The sequence below is a fragment of the Aotus nancymaae genome, unplaced genomic scaffold, assembly GCF_030222135.1.
Source record: "Aotus nancymaae isolate 86718 unplaced genomic scaffold, 86718_ANA_hifiasm-v0.15.2.pri h1tg000025l, whole genome shotgun sequence".
NCBI lineage: Eukaryota > Metazoa > Chordata > Mammalia > Primates > Aotidae > Aotus > Aotus nancymaae.
In genome coordinates, this window is record NW_026988438.1 from 38066798 (window position 1) to 38086573 (window position 19776).

Here is a 19776-nt window from a genome sequence, read left to right on the forward strand (position 1 = left end):
TAACGCATGAAAACACCAGTACCCACTATCACTTTCACATAGATTAGTTAATCCTCTTCGAAAACAGGAATTAGTGCAATGAAGGAATGAGATAGAAAAATTTCATGTTTCCTGGCAAGGGCAGGACAACCTTGAATAGAGTTATTCAACCTTGAATAACTGGAGTTAATAACTCCAGTTGGGTAAGGGACCCAATTAGGAAGAAAATGGGGACAAAAAGCCAAGTAGAAATATCCTGACACCTCCAAATTATTAAGCAGGTATGTGTGCTGCTTCCTCACTCTGGTTCTTCCTTTGAAAGTCAGCAGTAGAGTCTGTCTGTTCTTAGCCTAACCAGACCAGTCCCTGAGAAACCTCGGCTTTTCTTCCACCTCCACTGGTTCGTTAGCTGGTTCATTTAGTCAGTGCTTTCTGAGCACCACACTTAGTCCTACGCTGGGAATACAGAGACAAAGTGAACGTTGACCTGCTGCTGAGAGGGATGAGTCTGTGGGAAAGCTCTGTGAAGACCTTCAGTCGTTAGGTTTAAAAAAAAAAAAATAGGAAACCTACTCATCAATGTAAAACTTCTAAAATGCAAATAATTTATTTTTTAGTTTAAAAATATGGATTAACATTTGGCACCTGGAATATCCCCTTTATCCTACTATGTCATTTATTTTTGCAAGGTTCTTTCTTTTTGTTTTAAAGTTATTATTCAAATCTAACCCTTCAAATGAGAGAATTTATATTTTCATTAGAAAACATCAACTATTTTGGAAAGATGCCAAGTAATGTTTTAAATAACTTTAGTGGTGAAATAGATTTAAAGTTGTGATGGCATCTAATGACTTTATGCCATATCTTAAGGAAATACTGTTACCAGCCTCATAGTGGTTAGGCCCTATTTACATAGGGAAAGCAGTTGATACTTAAAATAATAATCTACCATGGGATGTAAATGAAATAATTTTTATTTTTTATTTCATGTTAAATTTTTTTCACTTTCCATGGGGCATTTTAATAAAATGTGTAAATGTGTGTCTGGAATGAGACTTGTTAAACATAGTTCCTGTTAAAGCCATGTCTGTCTTTATTGAAGTGCACCATGACATTTCTTTTGTTTGTTTTTATACTAACCCTGCTGGCACATTAATTCTTGCCAGAAGCCAAAGTGATTTCAGGGCTTTCGCTTTCATTATGCTGTCTGCCAGGGCAGTGTTTTATAATCAGATTTGTGCGGGCGTGTGTGCGCGTGGGGGCGGGGGAGAGGGATGGAGGAGGAGTGGGCGAACTCACTGAAGTATCATTGATCACGTTGTACTATTTCCAAGACCGTTTCCTAAATTGCCTGTAACTCACTGAAGGTGAACAGACCAGGGAAAATACTAAGTGCACTCAGAAAAGATTACTTTGCTAATGTGGGCTTCTAGTGCTTTTCTACAGCCAGTCAATGCCGTGCGAAACATTTGGGAATTCCTGAGGATCTTTTTGCTTCTGTTGGTTTAGAACCCGTTTGCAGAAAATGAGGAATCACAGCAAAGGTCGATGAGGATTTTGGGAATGAACACTTGGGATCTTGCTCTGGAATTAATGAATTTTGATTGGAGTCTATTCAATTCAATTCATGAGGTAAGTGAGGAATGAAAAGATAAAATACAAATGCTGTTTTAACTCTGAATTCTTTGTGAAGAATATCTATGTGTGTGGTGATAATATTATGTTAGAATAACATGGTCCAAAAGATATTTGGGGACTTTAAATATATTGAAAGACTGACTCAATTCTTAAAAAATCAGAATAGGTGAGCATGCTTTTATTTGCTTCTAGTGTGATCATATGCTTGTGTAATGTATAAATATGCTATATTTTGTACATATAAATACATATATGTATTTGGAGATAAGGCTGTAATGGGATTGATTAACTGTTTTACCTCTGATATTGATAGATTTATTTTTTCCATGAAGTTTATGATAATTGTACAAGAATCATATTCATATTTATGTATGTACACACAGTTATCCATCTTTTCACTTAAGAACATTCTATAAATTTAGACTGCATTGTAAGACTTCGAGTACTTTATGGAAAATTTTGGATATATTCAAGCTTTTATGTCTATCAGTTTTTCACTTGAGGACAGATTATAACATTTTTGAAACAATAGATTGGGAGCAAAATGCTGCTGACAATTCACGAGTACGTTTGGCCAGAGGAAACGCTCACAGGAATCGAGAGATGAAAAATGTTAGAGCCCCGTGCAACCATATGTTGCATTTGCTTTGCCATATAGTGAAATTTTTAATTCTAAAGTGGCCTTTCCTTCTGAAGAAGGAACCTCACGCCCAATTTAGAGATCCAGATGTCCTCATATTTTCTCATTAAACAGATTTCAATATTATGATCAGAATGTGAGCAAGTAGTGAATTCATTCATGCTAAATGGCTTGTGTCTTTGGAAATGTTAGTAGACTAGGATATACCCCTGCTTATGCAGCGGAAGAATGTAGATTGCCTCTGAAAATTCACACACACACACAAACACACACACTTATTTAAAAGCAAATCTCTTCTATTCCTTTGCACATGATCAGTCTATATAAATAGTTACTGGTGTTGTTTGCTCTTGTACCCTTGCCTTAATCTCATTCTCTTTCCATTTATGGTTTGACAATGTTTTATATCAGTGGTTTTCAAAGAGCAGGTACTCAGACCAGCATCATCAGCGGGACTTGGGCATTTGTTAGACATGCAGATTTCCAGCCCCTCCACACACCTACAGGATCAGAAGTTCTAGGGATGGGATCTAGCAGTCTGTGCTTCAGCAGTCCTCCAGGTGATCCTGATTCACACTAAAGTTTGAGGACCATTGTCTTAGAGAACAGACCTGTGAGGGTCTGATGTGCACCTTAACGAATACTGGTAGTACTAGCATTTGTTTTCACTTGAATTTTTTAACATGACAAGTTTGGGAAATTAGGGGATTCCATTTATCCTGTGATTTAAACTTTAGGATATCTTGGATTTTTATATAGAGATGTATTCCTTACATTCTGAAAAATCACTTACATAGTTCTAGGTGAACATTATTGAATGAGGCACCTCTAAAACTAAATCACTTTGAATTTAATGTATTACTATTCGCCATATTTTCTATTCACCTATTAATAATATGGGAGGGACTACCTGAAGTAGCTCTTAAAATGTGACCGAGTTTTGTATCAACTGTACTTTGCTATAAATAAACCCTGGCATGAATACATTTTCTTTCAGCAAGAGCTGATCTACTTCACATTCAGCAGACAGGGAAGTGGGGAACACACTGCAAACCTCAGCCTTCTGCTCCAGAGATGCAATGAGGTCCAGCTCTGGGTGGCCACGGAGATTCTGCTCTGCAGCCAGCTGGGCAAGCGAGTGCAGCTGGTGAAAAAATTTATCAAAATTGCAGCTCAGTAAGTTTCTAGTGTGAGAAGTGCCATTCCTCTACTCTCCTTGAGAGAGTATATTGTTTTTCTTTCTTTTTTCCTTAGGATGATAAGGGTTGGGATATAAACGTGTAATATGGAGTTAAATGACCAAATGGCTGAAAAGGTCCATTTTTGAATATTTATATCTTTGCATTTCAAGTATTTATACCTTAAAGTAAATGTCAAAGTATCAGACATAAGCACTTGGCTCTCTGCCTCTGTACTAATAAGCAGGCAGTACACACATCCTTTATCCTGCAGCTGAACTGCAATGTGCCTGGGTGAGCTACAGGAGGCTAGAAAAAAAGGGATGATGATATGCGAAAGTGAGAGTCATTCACCCCACCTCCTGAGCCTCACTCCTGGGTGCACCCCATGGTCCAGCCACTCATCTTTCCCACGAGCACCATCTTCCAAGCATGAACACTTGTTGGCTTTGCCAAGAATGGCTGCTTGCACCCAGCAAGTTGCTGCCATTCTTCAAGACCTCAGTCAAATAGTACTTCCTTCCTGAAGTTACCACTGATTTTCAAATGCAGAGGTACTGCTTCCCCTCTGCACACATATACTTTTTACTTTCTAAAGTCCTATTGTATTTATTAAATTTATCTGTTTATATAGGATTTCTTCACTAGGCTGTATTTGCTTTCAAAGAACAGAGACTATTTCTTATCAATCACTATACTTGGGTGAGTAGTACAGAACTTGGGTAAATAGCAGTGACTCAGAAAATTTTGAATGAAATTTTAGTCACTTGCTAGGAGCATCTCTTAAAATATCAGTCATGTCAAGAGTCTGTTCTTTGGACAGCTCCCCAGCAGAAGCAGGGAGCATGAATCAAAATATTCCTCAACTCCTTTTGCTTCCCAGCCTTAAGATTTTATTTCTCCTTTGTCTTCCAAAGTAGTTTTTATATCAGTTTTCAAGTACATGTCAATATCGATCACTCATATGTACAGATGTATACAAGGTAGTGTGGGGAAATCAGACTGAGTCTACACACAGTTCCTGCCTTTGTGAGGCTTGCAATGTTATCAGTGGGCATTTCTATACCTCAGCTGGCTCCTCTGCAAAGTAGAATGGGGAAATGCCCTAGAAGAAGATGTAATTCTGTTGAGGGCTTTGGAGGAGGGAGAGCTCATACCCCAAGGGTGTAGAAAGTAGGATCAGGAAAACATTGGTGAAGGAAGGTTTGAATCTATTTGAATTCTTGGGGAGGATGTGACAGGTAGGAATTCAAAAGAGCACACTCTCTGTGGGAGGCCAACTCAGCGGAGACAATGAAGCAGAGCCTGTGGTCAGAGAAGGTAACAGCTTCTGATTAAGAGTGGAGGGGGATGTATACAGAAGTTGTGGGAGAATGATCTGTAAAGACAGGTGGGATCAATTGCAAAAGATCTTGAATTTCAGACTGAAGAGTTTGAACTGAATTGAGAAGGGAGAAGGGAGTTTTTGAAAGTTTTTAGGCAGGAGACTGACAGGATCAGAGATGTCCTTCAGGAAGGTTGGTCTGAAACTAGCACATTGAACTGTAGCAAAAGGACCCCAGGAGCAAGATAATTTTTCTTAGCCAAGAGACTATGAAGGATCCTGACCTGGTATTTGGTGTGACTGGGCGTGGAAGGATAGATAACATGATATTCCTAAATCTTAAAGTCTTATTGGACTGCTTTTATAGTGAATGCTTTTTTGGGGGGCGGGGGGGCCATCGTGTTCCAAAATGGCTTGTGAAATTCCTGAAGGTGAGGCTCTTTTGGGTAAAAAGCTTTCTTGTAAATGCTAGTCACTTAGATAAATGGAAAATTAATGTTCCAAGGAGTAAAACGACACCGCCCAGCTCAGTTCCCACTATAAGATTGTCTGTCCTTGGGGAAATGAAATATATTCATGTCTTCTCCATATGGCCCCGTTCTCTTGAATTTTTATGGTGCTGGTCTCTATCCTTAGCCCAGGGGATAGAATTCAACAGAAACATAGAGTTAAATTCCTTATAATCACGCTAGTAGGAATAACCAAGGGAAAATAGTAATTTCCACAATCATGAAGTGTTTTTCCTGCCTAAGGCATCCTATTTGCATATTCATGTTTCTCCTCCATCTCACCATCCCCATCCCCCACCTCAGTGTATTAAGTGGATTTTATTTTCTCACACAAAGACAAAAGGAGTGTTTGCTGAACTGGAATGTTTACTGTCAGACAGTCTGTTCTTATCATGGAATGAATGACCCCTGTTAACAGAGGATTCCAGCCTGGAATGGGATCTAATATTTGTACTGTATCAATTTGTCTTCTCCAGAAATTGTATCTGTATTAATTCCTTTTTTTTTTTTTAACAGATTTAGATGTTAGTTATATGTGTGTTTTCTTAGATTTTTTTTTCCTTAAAATATGACTAAAAAGGACAGCTGTATGGACCAGGAAAATTGTTCATTGGGAGCTAAAAGATAAAAAGATGGGAATTCTAAGATTTCACATAGATTAATGAAGCTGAATAGAAAGTAGAATAATAGACATCTTTATAATGATAAATCCATTTCCCCAGAAGTTTGTTTTCTACTTCAGCAAATGCTGTTTAAAAGTCTTACTGTGTACTAGGCACCTGGGTGATGGACAGAATATAAAAAGATTAGACATATGCTCTATCCTTAAGGGACCTACTATCTAGCAGGGATTGCATAACCAGTGGGGCCTCCATCATATCCTAAGGTGCAGAGACCCGGGGTAAGAGAGACTTCCAACTGAAGAGCTTCCAGCAGAGTGATGGAACAGTTCTTATTGACCACAAGAGCCTCTGCAGGAGCCTGGTATTTCAAAACATCAACTCAGGAGATGTCACTAACTCACGTCTGTTCTGGCTGTTGGGAACATTCAGGTGTAAAGAGTCAGAAAAAGTAAAATGAGGGAAGTGAACAGCAGGAGGAAGGGGAGTCACCATGTGAAAGCAGTGATTCTCAAACGCAAGTAGGTTTCCCAATCACAGACTGCGAGGTATCTTGTTTTGGTTTATTCATGACTATACCAAGTAGGGTCTACCCAGGAGAAAGGTGGCAAAAAAAATGATTCTCAAACGCAAGTAGGTTTCCCAATCACAGACTGCGAGGTATCTTGTTTTGATTTATTCATGACTATACCAAGTAGGGTCTACCCAGGAGAAAGGTGGCAAAAAAAAAAACAAATAAGGGGTCACTTAAATGAAGGTACAGGGCCTCACACTTACCAAGGAACTGCTGGCAGAGCCAAAAGCTGGACAGGAGGACCATGAGAGGAACAGATCGTGCCCATTGGAGGCTCAGCAGCAAGATGCCTATGAGACACGTGTCCACCACAGATACCTTCGGCACGAGGTGTGGAGGCAGCACGGCCTCTCCAGGTTCCACTGTTCTTGGGAGTGGAAATTCTAGAATGCCCCCAGGCCTGAGCCTTCCTGGCTTGGAGCCTGGTACAGCTGGACTCAGGCAGTATCTAATCTGTGAGGCTGGCTCTTGGGCGGGCCAGTTTAGGCAGGGCCTGCCAGAGCACAGCTTCTGTGGGTCTTCCTACTCACGCCACAGCTCAGGTCATTCTCCTAATTCTGAACTAGACAATCTCATACACTGTGTACAACTGGGAATCAGTATAGCTTTGGGGGACAGCGGCTTGTAGTATGTGCGAGAACCTTTAATGTCTTCACAGCTTTTGACCAATCATGGAATGACTGGAAGTCTAACTTAATGGGGGAAAAAATCATAAATACAGTAAAAAGTTGTATGTATAAGAAATTTATTGCAGCATTCTGTGTAACAGGGAAAATTGAAAATTATTGTCCACATTAGAGGAATAAATTATATAATATGCTCTTGATAAAATATTACATCGCTGTTAATGATGATAGTAAATAATCTATAGTATATAACATAACATGGTATTTAACCGGAAAAACAGGCCATAGACTTACACGGTTCCTAAATTCCATAGACATTGGTGGCGAGGTCATGAAGGAATGGCATCTGAGGGAAGCTAGACAAACATCACGAGGTCCCTGATACACACTCTGCTTACTAAGCACTTCATATTTTTTCATAGTAAACTTTCAAGGTAGGGTAATTTTTTTTTAACTTTGTTTTAAAGCCCTACCTCAGAGAAGTTGTTTTCTAATGCTCTCCAGATAAAGGAGTGCCTGGAATTCACAGGCTATTCTGGTTGCCCTTAAAGCCCGAGCTCCCTCTGCCATTTCAAGCTCTCTTAGCTAGCTTTGGAAATTAGTGGAATGTTGACCAGTTAAGTCTCTGGGCATGATTGATGTTATGCAGAGTGAATGGCCTCATGAAGTGAATGGAGCTCAGCATGATCTTATTTTGCATTTCATTTCCTTGTTTAAGTGAGAAATGTGGAACAGTATTCCCATTAATATATGCCATGTTTAAAATATATACATAATATAGTAGCTATTTTGTTAGTAGCAAAGAAAAGTGTCTAAATGTAATGGGAAGGAGAGCTTAGACCTGTGAGGTGAGAAGGGCTTGTCTGTCAAAAAATGAAAAAAAGCATTTTGATGAAGGAATCAGGACTAGTGAGCTGTTAAAAGGAGAGTGCAGGATATACAAAGAAACATGAATTTAAAAGAGTGCTCAGTTGAAATTGTAAATGCACACAACATAGGTTTAAAAAGGAGGAATCTTGTGAAATGTCAGGAAGGTGTCAAGAGCACAGATCTTTTCCTTTAGGTAAGGGTGAGCTGAGGTGTTTGGAATCATTTCTTTGACATTTAGAGACAGCTGAGGGGCAGTAAGGGGTACGTAGGCTGTAGAGCAGAATTCCTGAGCTCTGTGGCCTAGGAGAGTATTTTCAGCTTTGTCTTTTGTGATCATCTCAGGAAAGAATGTTTCCTCAAAGTGTCCTCTACTCTCTTTTATTTTATAGCTGCAAAGCCCAGAGAAACCTGAATTCCTTCTTTGCCATCGTGATGGGTCTCAATACTGCTTCTGTCAGTCGACTGTCGCAGACCTGGGAGGTGAGCCTTGGAGTCCCATGGTGGGGGGATGGGCAAAAAAAAAAATAATTTACATGGACTAAATGAGATGAGTTCTTCTAAACTAAAAATGTTTGAAAGTTGTGTGTCAAGGTGGTGGGTATCTTTTTGATCAAATGGTCTTTAAACGGTTGTATAATGTGTCCGAACTAGATACAAATGGTAATGTGCTCCCCAGCTAGAATCAGTCTTCCCCTCTGTGCCGCCTGATAGTGCGGTTCCCATCCAGGCTGGTCCCCGAAGTCTCCCTGCCCGATGATGTGTGCTCAGAAGTGCGTTTGCCGTGATGCTAATGAGTTTAAGCTTCAGGGCCTCTCACGTGCAAGACTGCTGGCAGTGTGTTCACATGGAGGATATATATTTTTGTAAAATTTGTGAAAGCAAAGTAATTTTGTATTCTTTTCCTTAAAGAGGATCCACAAAACGTTCTCAAGTTTCAGGCCTCCCACATCCTGGCTCTGCACGCCGAAGGCTGTTTGGGTTCTGAGCTGCAGAGGCCCACTCAAGTTCGCACAAGGTCTGATGCGTGGACTGCGACATTCACGTGGGAAGACCTGAAACTGGGGAGCCCTAAACTTAGCCAGACGCAGGCGGAGGACTCGGCCCCTCTCATGGCCGCATCACCTTCCTTCCTTGGGCTGCTGTTTCCTTCGCTCGTTTCCTTCCCACTGGCTACCGCCCTGTGAACCATTTCTCCCCTCATCATTGCTCTTTAAGCCTCATGCCTCTGCCTTTGGCCTGCGTGTGCTCCCTGCGGTCTCCTCAGTCTCCCTCACAGTCCTCTCACATTTAGTTCCTATCACTGACTGTGCCATTTCTTCATGGTTGCCAACTCAAACTCCTACAAGAGAAAGGCTGATAGGCCAGCTCTCTTTTTCTCAGTATAGGTCTCTGGGCAACCTGTGGATTTGCTTTCTCTCAGTCAGGGGTCATACCCTGATGGAATGCTCTGTGCTGACCCAAGGGTCAGAGTCAGTGTTCCTTAAAGGGGCCCAGAAGAAAAGAAACGAAAGCCCTCCCTGCTCTGGTTAAGCAAACAAGACCTTCACACACAAAGCCAGATGACAGAGATGGGGATAGATGGCACAGTTCATTAGAGTAGGAGAAAAACAAATGGCTGGCAAGGGTCAGTGGGGGGCGAGTTTGAATTAAACCTGGAGTGAAACTGATTTGGAAAAATTGAGAGGAGAAGTAACTCAATTAGATTTAACCAGCTTATGTTTAATCTGCACGTTGACTGCCTGCTACGTGCAGGGCGCTGCATCAGTGCCATGGCAGACAGGAGATGACCGCGTGAGAATTGAGCGTGCCTGTGATGACAGAAGTCTTGCACCAGGGCAGAGCAAGTGGAGGGATTCATTCTGCCTCCCGGTAGCTGAGAAAACTCAAAGGAGAAGCTTCAAGCTGCAGGGTCTTCGAGGTCGAGCTGGGAGTTACTGGAGTGTGGGGATGGGCATCTCAGGCAGAGGTGACCACAGGATCTCCAGGTCTGGTGACTGGGTGAATGGAAAGTGATCACACTATCCCAAATAGATAATACAGGGAAAGAAGTAGATTTAAAGAAATAGATCAGAGGACAGCAAAGTGCGTTAGTAAAGGGCCAGCGAGTAAAAATGTTTAGGCTGTGCAGGCTACATGGTCTCTGTGGCAGCTGCTCAACTCCGCCATTGGAGGGAAAGAGCAGCTGTAGTATGTGCGTGAATGAAGGGGTGTAGCAGCAATCCAATAAAACTTGACCTACTAAAGGTAGCTTATGGCTAGATTTGGTCCACAGCTGACATTGGACATGTTGAATTTGAGGTGCCACTGGGACATTTATGAGGGATGTCCCACAGACTAAGGTAGGCAGCTCAGAAGAAAGATTGGAATCAGTTGCAAATACCTCCATTTCGTATCTCCTCATTTAATTTATCCTCCGTTCATTAGGGTTCATGCCTGTGTGTGTGTGTGTGTGTGTGTGTGTGTGTGTGTGTGTGTGTATGTAGTTTCCAAACAGATTAAACTACCTGTTTGCTGTGAGAAACTGAGTCCAGATTCAAAATTATCACATTGAAAAAAATCTCTAAATAACTGTAAAGTCTGTTTATTGTAGGAGTTGCCTCACTGTTTTGATTCCTTTTAGAGACAGAAAATCACAGAAATATCTTCTTAAAATTTGTATTTAGTGTTAATGGCTGGCATTTGTTAAGCACCAGCCAAGGACTGTGTACTTTTCATGGAGTGGTTTCTATATCCTCAGCTGAAGAAGCAAATCCGAGAGTTTGCTGACTCACACCAAAACACATAGCTAGAAAGGGCAGAGTCGGAGTTCCAACTCAAGCTACCTTTAAATATGTACTGTTTATCACAAAAGATTGCTAAGTCAATATTGAAAGGCACCCAATATTTTATTTAGCCCTGTTAAAGGCAGGCTGGAAAATTCCAGGCCCTTCTTCCTCAGGCCTGAATTTTTATTTGGGAGCATGGCCTGTGTTTCCATCCCTGTCACTTTGCCTGCCACCTGTTGTGAGCTCTGCAATTCAGTGATTCCACTCGTTGAAGTGCAGGCTTCGCCACTTAAAGTCTTCCTGGCCCTTCACTATTTAGCTCGATGCTGTGAAATAAAATTACATCATTTATACTAAAAATGTCAGCCAACATAATTACTTCCCACTCAGGAAGACTATTAAGAAGATGAGAGCATTTGTCAAAGGTAGGGTATGGAACTGAAATCTAAGTTTTTATTAAATGACCACCAATATGTGGAATGTCTAACCAACTAGATTCCTGAATCATGGGGTTGTTATTTTAAGCTCTTTTAAGCAACATTCCTAAGAAAGATCACATTAAAGAGATGATGAAAATTGCATAATGCGAAGCAATCATGGTAGAACAGATGATAGGGGTATTTATATTTATGTTCAGAAGTGTGACACAGATAAACAATGTAATGAAAACTCCCTTCGATGCTTCTGAAAATAACCAACTTCTGTGACCTTCTGTTTTTTGTTTGTGTTTGTTTTTCAGAAAATCCCTGGGAAGTTTAAGAAACTTTTCTCTGAACTTGAAAGTTTAACAGTAAGTAGTTGAGCTGAAGGGGACTTATTCTTCAAAATAATTCCTAGAGTGTAGTTTCTTTCTGGATTTCAGTGGTTGGTATTTGTACTCTACCGTGTCAGGTAGGCTAGACTAGTTTACTTGTATATGAAACTGTAGCTTTGCTTCTTATGGAGGGAAGGAAGTTGACAGTTAATGCTTCTTCCTCTCCTTCTAAAAGGGTAGTGAAAATAATCCTTTTAGTGTGATTTTTCAGAAGGCAAGTTTTTAAGTATAGTCCATTTCAAAGCCTGCAAAATTAATCAGTATCAATTTAGCATGCAATTAGTATCTTATGCATTACTTTTTCCCTTTTCTCCTTTTTACAATTTCTTAGATTGAGATTTTTAAGTTCCTTTTTAGAATACAATAAAACAGTATCCTCTTGTTTTTTCTGCATTGTCTGTGTATTACAAGGACAGATTTTCTTGGTAGTGTAACAAAAGACTTTGGGTTAACTCGTGATATAAATTATGCAGAGGAAACTGTACTTAAAGAACCTTTTGAGGAAAATAATAGGGCAATCAAAAGATGTCTCTCATTTGCAGTCATTTCTCCTTATTGTAAACCAATAACTTGAGTTTCATTCATTGCCTGGATTTCCTGCCCTAATTTGGTGAGTTTATTCTCCTAGGAAACCTTTATCTACTTTGTTCTTAGGAGGAATCTCTCTATATCTAAGTCATGTTCAAAGTATATAGCAAAAGTGGATTTAGAATTGTTTCTATAGCACACTGATTTCTCTTTCTCTTTGTAATCTGTTTGGTTCGGCAGGATCCTTCTCTAAATCACAAAGCCTACAGAGATGCATTCAAAAAGATGAAGCCACCAAAAATCCCTTTCATGCCCTTATTGCTTAAAGGTAATGATTTTCTATCTTTTATGCCATGTAATTTCATCTTCCAGAAATTTCTTACTCTATTGAGGCTAAAAAAGGGACTGTCAAGTTTGTCTCTTTACAGTTATTTTGACATTCGGACCCATTATGTTTCCCTGTGATTGTTTTTCAAACGGCCAATTTTTTTTTTTTTTTTTTTTTGAAACAGAGTCTCACTCTGTTGCCCAGGCTGGAGTGCAGTGGCGAGATATTGGCTCACTGCAACCTCCACCTCTTGGGTTCAGGCAGTTCTTGTGCCTCAGCCTCCCTAGTAGCTAGGACAACAGGTGCGTGCCACCACGCCCAGCTAATTTTTTTGTGTTTTTAGGGTGGAGACCATCTTGGCCAGGCTGGTCTCAAACTCCTGACCTCATGATCCGCCTTGGCCTCCCAAAGTGCTGGGATTATAGGCGTGAGCCACCGCACCTGGCCTAAATGGCCAATTATTTTTGAGATACCTAGAATACTTAATTGTGTTTGAGCAGACACCGAAGCATTTTCACTTGACTCACTAAACTTGGCACTGGAAACGTTTGTTTTTCTTTTACTCTGCTTTAAGCCCTGTATTATTTTCTTTGAGCCAACAGTCCACTGAATTCAACCAAGAATAAGGCTGGCATAAAGAACCCAAATGGTGATCAATCATGTTCTAGTTTTGCAACCTAAACTTCAGAGATGCAGCCCGCAATTTGCTGTTGTATTACAAGTACCTTTGGTCAACACAAGCAAGAGAGCCTTTGAAAATTGTTGACCGAGAGTGTAGTTCCTTTTTTCTAGAGTGGAATCTAGTTCGGAAAGTATTTGATAGCTGCAAGTTAAGACCACTGACCACTTTCCACTAAGCACCAAATAATTCATCATGAAATATGTTAGTTAAATTTATTGACGAGATCTCTGTGATCTCTCTTTCAAACTGAGGAGATTAATAAAAGGAAAATCTTTTTAAAATCTGGTGTACACCCCTGACATTCAGTGTAAATCTTTACCTGTATACTTTCCAGGGAAAGGGGGTTTGGGCATTGTCCTTGGCCATATTTTGATTCCTTCAAGGGGTTTTGTAGGAATACTCTTTGATGCAGCCACTTCCCTTCAGAGGCTTGTAACTTCTGGTAAGCCAGGCCCCAGTGGCTGGATCCATACATGTGCTTCTGGAAATGAGCTGTGTGGGAACTAGATTGCTGGTTGGCCTGGCCATCCTCATTCCCCACTTCCTCCCATTGCCACCATCCCCACACCCCTCACCCACCCAATAAAGCTGGCATTTTTCTCTTCAGCATCTCTCAAGAACAGCCAGAGCTTGGAGAACTATTGTGAGTTGCTGTACATCCTACAGCTACTCGTTGAGTCTTCCTTCATCAAATATGAAGCAAGGATCTCTGTGAAACAAGAATATAATATTAGGACAATGGAGATAGATATGCACAGATGCTTCATCAAGCTGTAAAGATTCTCTTAAATACAAATGTGTGAAATAAAGAGAGTCTGTGGTGCCCAAATAATAATGTATAAGTTTATTTGATTCTTCAGACTTACTTGCTTTTAAAAGAAGGGTGTTCAGGTCTGTGCTTTTTATTTGCGGAATAAAACACCTTCAATTAGTGGGTGGGAGGTGGCAGGTGGGAAGTAACACTTAGGATCATTTAAACACAAATAAAGACAATAGAAAATAGGACAGATGTAGGAAAGGAAATCATTTGTATAAAGAAAAAATTTTGAAATAATACATACTTTTGAAGTAATGAGAAATTAGTTGACAGTGTTCCTTTAACTTAATTAGATAGGAACAGAGCCTTCTGCCACATATTAGTGGTTTTCCCCAAAAATATTTAATGCAGTCAAGTGTCTCACACTTAACGTTTTAGCTTGGATGCAATTTTCTGCTCTACTGAGTTTATCGAGACCTCTGTTGGCAGCAAGACAAATTTCCCCTTTTCTACTGAAAACACATTTACTTATTTCAAAAAGAAATAAACATTTTTTCCTTTATTTATTAGAAGCTTCCTTGAGTTTAAATAAGCACTTAGTTTTCCTTTATCTTAATTTTTTGTCATTATAAAAATATATAGTAGTAGTACTTCATTGTACTGAAAGTTACTGTTTTTGTCCAAAATAATTTCCAAGGCAAATATGATGAAAATATAAAAAATATATATCATGCCTAAGATAAGACATTTTGGCAAAAATTATGACAATTCTTAGGCTTTTTAAATCATATAATTATTTTTTAATTGCAGTGAACTATTTTAGAGCAAGCAGCTTAATTTCTAATGAAAGCTCTTCTTCCTCCCGCTCTTGTGCCTCCTACTTTGAATAGCTTTTGATTAGAAAAGTGAGACCAAATTGAACTCCTTGGTGTTGAGGAAGGATTAGGCCTGCCGTGTTGCATTTTTTGAAAGTCAGTTTCCAAGTAGCCTGCAGATGATCAGGTTAGTGAATTGCCTGAGGATCCTTCCAGCCATCAGTCTTCCTCTTTCTCATTTGCATTTCTTGCCTTTTGATGTACTTTCCCCTTACGGTGGTGGGAAATCTTGGTCAGAAAGAGATGAATGGGAAACACTAAGTGCTGGGGAGAAGACCCAGCTGAGCTAAGGGTCTAAGCAGTTGTATATCGTGCTCTATTTTTGGAAGTGGAGTGAATCACCTAGTTGTTTGAGGATAAACTGGGGTCTCTGTGGTAGGTTTCATGTATGTGTCTTAGAGTGGAGTTTACTGTTGCAGATTTGTGCGGGTCTCTGAAGGAAATGAATGTTGGGACTCTTAGATGTGTCTCCTTCTCTTCCACTCGCCATCTCTTCAAACTGTCGTTTTATCGAGCAGTTGTATTTCAGGAGATGTTTGGGGTGTGTTCAGGTGTCTCCAGGTGGCAATTGCTCATTTCTCATACGCCAAAACTGCTTCTTGTCCCATGACTTAAATTCTGACATCTTGGTTTTTTTCAGCTCAGCCACTCATTTGTTTCTCTCTCGCATGCCTTCCATGTCAGGCACCTGCCATTCAGCTGCATCAAAATCTGCAGCCAGTTGAACTCTTCTCTTTCTTCCGAGCTGCAGCCCCTTCCAGCCTTTCTCCCCTCCCACCTGGCCAGCACCCTCAGAACCTTCCCTGCCTTACCCTTTGACAGTACCAGCCTGACAGGCCCTGGCCCCTCAGCAGAGCTGCCACCCACTCTGCTGATAGCTAAGAGAGAAAGGGACTACCCAGGAAGAGGAGAGATTGAAGGCAGGAGGGACTGCCTGGAGGGAGTGAAGGGGGAAGCACACTTTGAGCATTGCAGGGGAAGCTGATGTGTTGTAAATTAAGCAGGTTGACTGCACCTGGCAGCAAGGAAAGTCAGAGTCCTTTCCACATGAGGTGCCTGGAGGGGCACAATGGTGACGGGGAGCCAGCCTCCCTGGGTTTGAATCCTGTCTCTGACACTTGTAGCTGTGAGCATGGGTTGGCCATAGACGTCCTCGGTGCCTTAGTCTCTTCATGGGGTTACCTCCTAGAATTTACCTGATGAGTTAATGCAGCTAAAGCACTTAGAGCCATGTCTAACGCTGTTAATAAACGTAAGCCATCATTATTGTCACTGCCTTCCTCATCATCCCTAGGAAGGGGGTGAGGGTCAGGTGAGGGATAAACCTGTAACACAGGGGAAATGGACCAAGCTACTCTGAGAAGGTGTTTGGAATCTGGAATTCTCAGAGAGTTAGTAAAGGCCAGGCCTTTGGGTGATGTTTAATATAGACAGAGTGTGTGCACAGATTTGCATTTGCTATACAGAAAAGGTAAAACGTAACTCTGTTGCCTTCTCTTTTCTGAATAGCATGTCACAGAATGAAAGCTTGTAATTATTTTCTGAAAGCCAAGTTTCAAAAGATAATAAAATAACCAGAGAGTTTGTCAGGAGACTGTGTTGTAATTAGCTGTGAATCATTTTCCTATGAGGACATCAGTTTACAAGCAAAAAAAGAAAAAAGAAAGAAAGCCCCTCCTGAAAACACTGCAGTCCACATGGGAAGCTGTGTGTAGGGAGCCTTGGGGAAAGGGCTGCCTCAGTGTGTGCTGTAACTACGTAACTAGTGTCACCTCCTGGTGACAGTAAAAGTTTTGTGGCCCAGTGTTTTGGTGGCATATTTTAGGAGCACCTATCTCATAATTAGTCCTTAGGGACCAGCAGAATAAAAGTCTTGACTAAAAGCAAACACATTCCTTTTCTATTTATAGGCATTTTTAGGACATTCTTTTTCCCTCTTTTCTGTCAGGTTACTTTTACAAGATTTTTGAAGGCTGTTTTTATTTGGTTGGTTCTCCATGTCTGTAATATAATGTGATTATTTGCACATGCTTTAAAATACAGTGTATTTATTTTTGTGACGTTTGTCTGTGAGGATTCCCCGATGCTCAGTCATCACCTCTGATCTGATTGTGGCTAAGTCATCCACTCTCAGAGCTTCAGTTGCTACCCTTATTTAATGTAACTAATTTCCAAAACTATATGTCGTGGGGAGGCACTCTTTTGTTTACTGCAGCCAACAGGAGATATTTAATGAATATCTTCAGTTACTTTAAATGCAGTGAGCCTCAAACCAAATTGAACTTTCTCTTCCTCTGGAAATGCACTTTCATTCTACTTTCTTCCTTTTATTTTCGTCAGTGATGGTTGCTTTCTGCTAGTCGAACGGGGCCAGAAATCTTGCTATTTTCAAACCTGCCTCTTTCCTCACTTATTCCTGGTACACAATCAGACGTCAGCTTTGGGAACCAGAAGTTTAAATGTAAACATCTAAATCTAAATCTTAACTAGTTGTTTTAAGTAAAGCAGGTTCCATACACTTTGCCAGGGATTTGTAAAAAGCAAACACGTAATTGCTAAAATCCTGTTGTTTCTGGGTATTCAGTCCTTTTCTGTTCAGTCTTTGGACCTAAAAGCATAATGGAACAATTAAGTTATAGACCAGCTTTAGTTTTTATTAAGCAGATTGAAGTCAAACACTTCATTATAAGTGCAAAATATATACTTTCAGTAAGGTTACACTGTTTTTACATACCCACACACACCCGCACACATAAATTATGCAGTTTTACATCAAATAACATATAAATCCAATTTCAAATTGCCTCTCTAAGTGCACAGAAAGATCCATAATGTTTAAGAAAAATGAGTAAGTTGCATTGTACCTAGACTTCTTCGGCCCTAACTCAAGATCCATTCCTAATGATACATACATCTTTTTGTTTTTAATTTTCAGATGTAACATTTATTCATGAAGGGAATAAAACTTTTTTGGATAATCTTGTCAATTTTGAAAAGCTGGTACGTAAATTTCATTACTTTTTTCTTTTTTACAGTAAAGGAAATGTATGCTTTTCTTTCCTGCTCTAGGAAACAAATAGTTTAAGTACTCTTCTCCTTTGGATGTATGGTGAATTCAAGGAGCTTATTTGCTGCATGTTGTACGTTGCCAACAAAATGTATTCCAATTAACAACAAGTATGTTAGCAAGGTTTTTGCGAACCCAATATGAAAATCTGTTTTTTGTTTTTAAAAATAGAACATCATAAGATGAAGAATTGAGTGTATATTGTTGAACCAGAGCTAAAACTACAAGGTTGCTGTCAGGAGGAATCTGCACTCAGGAGATGAAGTTTTAGTGCTTTAAGAGCATCTCTCAGTGTCTCAGCCTGCAGGCTTTCAAGGCACAGAGGGAGAAAGTTCCCCTTCTGGGGATATATATTTGTCTCTCAGGACCGCAAGCTTAAATGTGAGGCTGGGATTTGCAGGATCTTGTGTGAAGGGAAGGGCCACCCCTTTATCAGCCTATGGGCAAAAGATGCCACCTCTGAGCACCGCGGCCAGAGCGGCTCAGGCAAAGCACCCTCCCTCCTCGTGAGCAAGAGGTTTCCAGCGCAGTCCTCTCTAAATGTGTCTGAAGCACCACTTCCTGAATGATCTCCAGGACATTCCCAGGTGCTTTGTGATCCGGTGGGCTCATCCAAGCCTTTCTGACCTGCCCTCGAGCAAAGGAGGGGTTAGCCATAAGAACTGAGCAACTGTAAAATAGAAGTACTCCAAAGAGACCCGCTTGACTGCAAGAGGAATGGATTTATCTGACAGATGAACTTTAGTGTCATAGAGTAAACTGCCCTTCATGGTTAAAGACGATGCCAGTAGCCCTGCTCCACAGATCCTGACCTTTGAGCGACCTTTTCAATAATGGTAATGGATTTGTGTGAACTCTTGCAGAAACTGACCCTGGTTCCCTGTGAGACTGAGTCAGGCACTTGAGAGGAGGTTAAGTGAGGCAGGGACCACAGACCATGATCAAAGAACAGTAGGAACTGATGAGTCCCGCCGAGGCTTGGCCCCTGACCTTTGCCTCAGAAGTACATTGTCTGCTCACCCAGCCAGCTCCCCACATGCAGAGTGAGGCAGCTCGAGAACAGTGTAGTTGGCTCTTATACAACCCCACAACCCAAGCATCTGGAATATGGAAGACAGTCTCGGAATATCTTGTTTTATCTCCGTTTTAACCACACGGAAGACAATCCCTTCTCGGCTAGTGCTTTCCTAAGTGGATGTGTCAATACATTTTCAAGTCTGTCTCTGCAGTAAGTGTTTTGGAATCAGAGCTCAGTTATTTTAGATGTTACAGTCAAACCAGCAGAGCCAGAAATGGATAAAGTGTTATTTTTTGTATGTGTTTTGTGTTGCTGTGTGAAAGTCTGAAGATCACAGGGCGCTTATTGGCAATGACAAGCTGCAGGCGCTAGAATTCTTGCCTCTAAGCAGGTTAATCCCTGGTGTTTGGAATTAAAGAAACAATTGCGAGAATATGAAGCCTTTGGTTGATATTTACTTCGCTTCCTGGCCAACACATCTTCCTCGGAACAACACATGAGCTTTGTAGAGCATCTGTGAAAATATGGGATGAGGTGTGTCACACCAAGTGGAATTCCCTGGAAAGGCCTGGTAGTCCTTTCGCCTGACTAGTCCAAGGGGCTGTGGGAGAGCAGCTGGACTCTTTGTCAGCTGACTGTTGCCTGTTGTTGAGGGCAGACGTGTGGTGACCTCCCTAAAGTGAACCTTGCTCCTGCTCTTGCCATGTAACGTACCTGTTCCTCCTTCACCTTTACAGTGAATTTGTAAAGTTCATTGTGTCATTTCCCCCTCAGATAGTGCCACCAAAGTGACAGAACAAGTCCGTAAAGTCACAAATGGGAACGAGCTGTGGAAAGCTTGTTCCCACCTTCCTTCTGACCAGCATCCGTGGCCTTCCCCTGTTCTCTCCAGTACTCCAGAAGAAGCCTCTTAACACCAGCTCTCAAATGTGCTAAGACTGCCAACTAACCGTAGGGTGTGAAACGAAGGAGGAGGTCTGAATG

The 19776-nt window shown here is 40.9% G+C and overlaps 1 protein-coding gene across 3 annotated transcripts in view; it reads left to right on the top strand.

Annotated features, from left to right (window-relative positions):
• Window positions 1-19776, top strand: part of RAPGEF5 (Rap guanine nucleotide exchange factor 5) — a 251137-nt gene that overhangs the window by 220665 nt on the left and 10696 nt on the right. For all 3 annotated transcript variants that reach the window (XM_064380549.1, XM_012447787.2, XM_064380550.1), the window contains 6 exons: window positions 1489-1611; window positions 3255-3433; window positions 8348-8438; window positions 11463-11513; window positions 12306-12393; window positions 17643-17707. In XM_064380549.1, the coding sequence (XP_064236619.1) occupies window positions 1489-1611; window positions 3255-3433; window positions 8348-8438; window positions 11463-11513; window positions 12306-12393; window positions 17643-17707 (597 nt within the window). The remainder of the gene's footprint in view (window positions 1-1488; window positions 1612-3254; window positions 3434-8347; window positions 8439-11462; window positions 11514-12305; window positions 12394-17642; window positions 17708-19776) is intronic.